We start from the raw sequence: 6,550 nt of genomic DNA, 5'->3' as shown, positions 1-6,550 counted from the left end.
ATAATGTATAAACACGTATGGTCAAAAATTTGACCAACAAAATTTAAATTTAAAAAGATATGCAGTTTTTGACGAATCATCATAACGATAGGATCGTTTTCTCTTTTTCTCTCTTTCAAATGTTTTGACAAAATTGAATTTATGTTATGTTTATTTAAATATGTTGTAACTATATTATGGAAAAGTTGACGTTATCGTTAATTTGGCTGCACCTCTACACTTGATAAGGACCACATCCATATGGTCGAAACGTTGTGTGTTTTTTAAATAAATATAATTTTGGCTAGTTGGGTCGACTTTACTTCGTTCCTATTTTAAAAAGATATGTTCTTTATATGAACATAGCTTCTTATTGTTTCATAAAATATAATAGCATTACAATTTAAATATGTTTTCCTGCATAATAGAAGTTGCAGTTTTAAAATACTTCTGTGTTTCATCGTATCTACTTCGATTTACTTAAATATTCAAAATTTTTATAATATCCGATAAACTTTGATGCCACTTGTAACATGTTAATTTAAATTAATTTAAATTAATTTGAATTGAATGAATATAATTTATTTCATATTATATATTCTATTTAAAAAATTTAAAAGTCAAGGTTTTTTGTTCACAATCAGTACTTATATAGTACACGCATATATGCACTATTAAATTTATTGAAAATTTAATTTAATAAATTAAATAGTATATATGCGTGTACTATATAAGTACTGATTGTGAACTAAAAACCTTGACTTTTAATTTTTCAAAATAGAATATACAATATGAAATAGATTATTCATTCAATTAAAATTAATATGTTGCAAGTGGCATCAAAGTTTATCGGATATTATAAAAATTTTGAATATTTAAGTAAATAAAAGTAGATACGATGAGACACACAAGTATTTTAATACTGCAACGTACTTCTATTGTGCAGAAAAACATACATATTTAAATTGTATGTAAGACTACTATATGTATTTTATAAAGCAACAAGAAGTTATATACATATATGTAAAGAACACACATATTTTCAAATTTAAATTTTGCTGGTCACATTTTTGATCATATGTCTTTATACATTATAATTATATGTAGCACTAATTATTTATAAAATAAACATATTTATAAAATAAAAGTATCTATTTATTTAATGTAATGTATGTATTAATTATTGTTTCTATTTTAATTAATCCCATTCTATCCATATCTATAGTTATCTCTAACATATAATCTTACCAAGTGTATTTAACATATGTATATTGTAATCAAAACAAATTATTGCAAAAAAAGTCTTAAAATAAAATTAATAACGACACATATGTTACGATTTGTTCAGATAATTATTTATATTACTTTATTATACATTTCATATATGTTGCATACACATAATTGTATATGATAAAATACGGAACAAGTTATTGTGCGCATAAGTAGTGTGCAATATAAGCACGCAAAAACAATGTATATATTTGATATTGTATATCTATGTGATATTATTAGAAGATAATTCCTTGAAAATAGAATGTTCGAAAACAATATTATTATTATCTACATATGTCTATCTTTGATCGATTTATCTATCTATCTTATGTATCTTGATTGTCGTTATAAGTTTCAATAATTCAATTATCATTTTCAAATTTATAAGAATTTTATAAGAATTTTATAAGAATTTTATAAGAAATTTATAAGAATTTATAAGAAAATAACAGTAAAATGACATTTTTTAAAAAAAAAGTTTTTTAAAAATATTATTAATAATATTCTCCTTGTAATTATTATAATATTCATGTAAAGAGCTCGTTGATATAAGGTGTTTCATAATATAACAACAACATTACGCATTAATTATACATATATATTGATATGTTTCATTAATTAATTCGTATTTCATATTTAAAACAATTGTCAACAATATTTTACGAAAATAAGTCTAAAAATTATAACGAGATGCATCCTTAATCAAAAGATAGACGTATTTGTTATTTCTTTCTTCGGTTATGTTTCTTTTCTTTTTATATATTATGTCTCTTTTTTGATATTTTATCTGCTACATACATATATCGGATTTCTGTTTCGGTACTTTGAACAACATCGGATGTGTTCCATCACCTTTCTTTAATATCACATTTTTTATCAAGTCGACGGATGGGTATTTAAGATCATAAGCTAATCCTAATTTCGCGAAACTGTCGATGAAGAATGTGGTATAATTCATTTTATTGTTTCCAGTTTCCGCCGATCTGTAATCCCACGGAAACACGTGATGATAATTGTGGTATCCTTCTCCCATTGTCACATAATTGACAAAATTATTATCTGCTGGTTTTATGTCTCTAATTAAACGATAAAGATAAATCTCTATTAAACGATATAAATATAATAAGATTAACAATAAGTATTAATTATTATATTTTAATATATGTATAATTTAATTGTGTCACAAAAATTATTAAGGCTAAACTATGTAAGTAAAAATATATTTTCTTAAGAAAATTGTAAGAATATAAAAATACTTTGTTAAAATAATTTTTATAAAATATATTTTTGTAAATAATTTTTATAAAATAATTACATGTTATTGTGTGACAAACACAATAATACCAATAAACAAAAAATTTATATATTTTTATCACATACACACACAGATGCAATTTTGTAAAAGTAATTTTAAGTATCGTAATTATGCATGCGAATTACGTACTTATTATATGGTCTAGCACCCCACGCATGAGCGATACTATTAATGGTCCATACAGAATTCAGAGTAATCATGTACCGTATAAACACTTGCGACATAATGGCCCTGCTCCAGGTCTCGTTCCAGAAGTATACGGGTAATATCGTAGGTAGAATGAAGCCGAAGAAGAGTTGAAGTGGCAAAAAATATCTATAAAAATACTACACTGAACACATTTGGAGATTATTCAAGCGTCATATATACGTTTTGCTAAAAAAAATCTATTGAAATTCTTTGCAATTCTTAGAAAATTTCGATTTTATGAAAAAGTAAATTTAAGATTTATTTATGAAAATTAAATTTATTGCATTATATATATTTCAAGAATGTAATATATGTATAAATACAATATGTCGATATTTATTTATTATGTGCATAAGAAAAATTCATTCTATAATTTATGACAAAATAAACAGAATAGTCTTTACTTTTCGCCAAAGACTACGACGGAATCTGACATGATATCTGACAAATCGAGCTCTTTGCTTTTTTCAATAAATTCTGGATGTTCCTTCATCATTATCCAACCGATATGCGTATAAAAGAATCCACGCTGGGTATTATGAGGATCTGCATTAGTATCACAATATTTGTGATGCATGCGATGATTTTTCACCCATTTACATATTGTATTCTGTGAACAGCAACGACGTTTCTATTTACTATTTTCTATAAAGCAAAATATGAAAAGATAGAATACAAAAATTATTATAATATAGCTTCTATATAAAATCGATTTCTTCAAATTTGAATTGGACACCTTTCTATACCTTTAAGTTTTCAATACAAAATATTTTAATTATTAAGCTTTGTAATAAAATTTTATTTATATGTATAAGATCCATTTATTTGTTTTGCATTATAAAATTTAATTTGTAAAAAATTATTTATTTTTACACTTTTTTAACATAGAAAAAATACCGCAATATATATACGTAATATTTTTACGCTTTCTATGCATTATATATAATATATCTCTTTTATAGAGTTATCTCTTAATAAGGAACTAAAGTACTAAGAATTAAAGATACTTGTGCACATGCGCTGAAGAAGATCAGAAGTAGAATTCTTAATGATAACTTGGCCTTGTAACACTTATGACACCAAAGTCGGTGTGCGCCAGCAGATACGCCGAGATTGGATATGATGTACATGCCGATTACTTAAAAATATATGAGAAAATTATATTTATTATATATTTATCAAAATAATTGTATAATATAAAAAATATATTTGCAAGAAAAAATAATGTAGAGACCAGTAAAAACTTGAAAAAAATTATCGACATGTTCAAAAAATTTCTTATTCTTTATAATATTAATAACATTCAGCGTTTCAATTAAATAATCGGCTCTTGATTTAATAGAACTAAAAGTATACAAAATGTACTAATTAAAATCACAGATATTTTAACATTTGAATATATTATTCTAAGGCTAAGGAGATCATAGCGTTACACGAAACATATGTAAAAAATCTTGAAAATCTCTTTCTTAGGTCTTTATATGTAGAACTATATCCCAAGGAGAACAAATAAGTCAAAATGATGTCAATTTGACGTCATATTGACCAAATTTGGACATAAATTTGATCCAAATTTGATCAATATGACATCAAATTGACATCATTTTGACTTATTTGTTCTCCTTGGGATGTATATCAAATTTTCGGGATACTTACTCCACAATGTAGTTATTGGATTTTTTAAATAGTTGAAAGTCAATATACCATAAATACCAATGCCGTGCAATAAAGCGACTTGCAAAACAATATACCATATTATGTTGGTTTTGAAATTAAAGAGACCTGATTTCATCGTTTCAGATTTTTTATCGGTGGCATCATTGTCAGTGGTCAGATTTTTCATGTTTTTATTTTTCAATTCTTCCGTATCATCGATTAAAACTTCCTTTGTGTTCATCATAGTAATAGTAGAGCATTGAAAAATTGAGGTATTAGTATCCATATTTTTAAATTTTTTTAACAAATATAAATTATTTTTTCTGAAAAAAAAAATCAAGAAACCTGATTATTGTTTTTGCACCTGAAATGTGTTATAATAGCGAAAAGCAATATGATAGCCAATGAATAAAAAAAAAAAAAAAAAGCTTGAGATTTATTAATAATCTCTGCAAAGGGTTATTATTTAGCATTTCCGGTTCTTTTAAAAAAAATCTCAGGCTAATTTTCGATTTTTTAGAGAATAGAATGCCTTCTTAAAAAATTTAATATACAGGGTAAATTTTTTAACGCGTTACAAACTTACACATATCTCGGAAACAAAGCATTTTAGAGAAAAATATTTTATACAAAAATTTTTTGACTTTGAAGTGGACATAATATGGTGTCATTAGTTTGACCTTGGAAAGTTGTTTGAAGATCACTTATGTGATCTTATGTTATGATCACTTATGTATCTTTATATAGGTAACCTTCAATTTCTCCAAAACACTATAAAAATATTTTTCTTTTAAGTACTTTTTGAGTTATAAGGCTTAAAGTTAATAATTTTTTGACATAAAATGTAAAATATCTTGTAAAATATTCGGTAATCTTACCTTAATACTTCTATATATACTTTTATGCACGGAATAATGAGACTAATCAATTGGTGTAAAAAAACAGATAATTGTTTTAAAAAAAGTATGTAATTTGCATACAGCTGCGTACTTTTTCTTAAAAACAACTGTATTTTCTTTACACCAATTGATTGGTCTCATTGTTCCGTGCATAAAAGTATTAAGGTAAGATCACCGAATATTTTACAAGATATTTTACATTTTATGTCAAAAAATTATTAACTTTAAGCCTTATAACTCAAAAAGTACTTAAAAGAAAAATATTTTTATAGTGTTTTGGAAAGCTCTTGAGATAAGCTACAAGAATATGCAATGAAAAATAGTAGGTTCCATTTAAGAAATTGAAGATGACTTTCACGTGACATTCAAACGACTACCCAAGGTCAAAATAATGGGACCTTCTTGTGTCTCCCTTCGAGTCAAAAAACTTTTGTATAAAACATTTTCTCTAAAATGCTTTATTTCCGAAATATAAGTTTGTAACGCGTTAAAAAATTTACCCTGTATATTTGTAAGTAATAAGTAAAAATTACTATTTAATTGTTAATTTTTATAAACAGATGTGACTTTATCCAGAAAATATTATTATTAAATTAATAGATTCAAAATTAATAGAAATAATACTTAAGTTTTAAATTAATAAACAGATTTAGAGCTTCCCTGCGCATTTTACTTTCAAGCTCACAACCCATCTATTTTGTTATTATACTTGTCACCGTTCGAACAAGGTGATCGTGAGCGATAATTTTCTCGTCGGTTCACTTATTCGTTTTATTACAACTGACTTTTTTTCGTAATTCATTTCTTTTTAATTAAGGACTATATTACCTCTAATCTATTCACACACGCCCGCTATACGTAAGTTAAACATATTTGTTAATTAACACTTAATTTCTATTGTCCTTTATATACATATACTTATTTAAACCTTTAGTACAGTACATATATGTATATGTATAATATAATCATAATGTACACACTTTATTTGAAGAACGTAAAAAATATTATAATTTAAAAGTTATACCTCACTGACCTGATTACTTGGGCTTTTTTTTTAAACAATATTTACTTGTTGTATGTCGTATTTTTACTGATATAAAAACAAAATTATTTCGATATTTTAATATTTCGTTGAAACGTGAAAACGACTATGACACTGATAATGGTTTTATTGTACAGAAAGTTGTTAGTGGCAATGCGCAAAAATTCTTATTTGACATTTTTTCCTGTCACTTTTAAT

The 6,550-nt window shown here is 24.9% G+C and overlaps 1 protein-coding gene across 4 annotated transcripts; it reads right to left on the bottom strand.

Annotated features, from left to right (window-relative positions):
* Positions 1-1,367: 1,367 nt before the first annotated feature.
* Positions 1,368-6,515, bottom strand: LOC145945339 (acyl-CoA Delta(11) desaturase-like). Of its 4 annotated transcripts, XM_083054274.1 has the most exons (7): positions 6,344-6,515; positions 6,139-6,162; positions 4,412-4,734; positions 3,763-3,893; positions 3,160-3,365; positions 2,696-2,881; positions 1,370-2,327 (listed from the first exon to the last, which is right to left on the bottom strand). In XM_083054274.1, the coding sequence occupies exons 3-7, from the start codon at positions 4,695-4,697 to the stop codon at positions 2,042-2,044; spliced, it is 1,095 nt and encodes a 364-aa protein (XP_082910400.1). In that variant the 5' UTR covers positions 4,698-4,734; positions 6,139-6,162; positions 6,344-6,515; the 3' UTR covers positions 1,370-2,041. The 4 variants fall into 4 exon arrangements, with proteins under 4 accessions (XP_082910398.1, XP_082910400.1, XP_082910401.1 ...); XM_083054272.1 differs by lacking the exons at positions 6,139-6,162; positions 6,344-6,515 and adding an exon at positions 5,935-6,113 and having other exon boundaries at positions 1,368-2,327; XM_083054275.1 differs by lacking the exon at positions 6,139-6,162 and having other exon boundaries at positions 6,335-6,515.
* Between the last annotated feature and the right edge of the window lie 35 nt (positions 6,516-6,550).

This window comes from Prenolepis imparis, unplaced genomic scaffold (assembly GCF_030444845.1).
Source record: "Prenolepis imparis isolate NDT839.2.m4 unplaced genomic scaffold, iyPreImpa1.0 SCAF_14, whole genome shotgun sequence".
Lineage (NCBI taxonomy): Eukaryota > Metazoa > Arthropoda > Insecta > Hymenoptera > Formicidae > Prenolepis > Prenolepis imparis.
The sequence above is the reverse complement of the archived record's forward strand: the minus strand, read 5'-3'. Positions and strand labels throughout refer to the sequence as shown.

Bases quoted from the DNA above. Each gene is read 5' to 3' on its own strand.
- LOC145945339 (XM_083054272.1), bottom strand. From the start codon at position 6,002: ATGGGTTGTGAGCTTGAAAGTAAAATGCGCAGGGAAGCTCTAAATCTG. The intron at 4,735-5,934 runs GTATTATTTCTA...TTTTTTTTTCAG, and splicing joins TTTATTAATTTAAAACTTAA to AAAAAATAATTTATATTTGT. The intron at 2,882-3,159 runs GTAAAGACTATT...GTATTTTTATAG, and splicing joins GTCGTAGTCTTTGGCGAAAA to ATATTTTTTGCCACTTCAAC.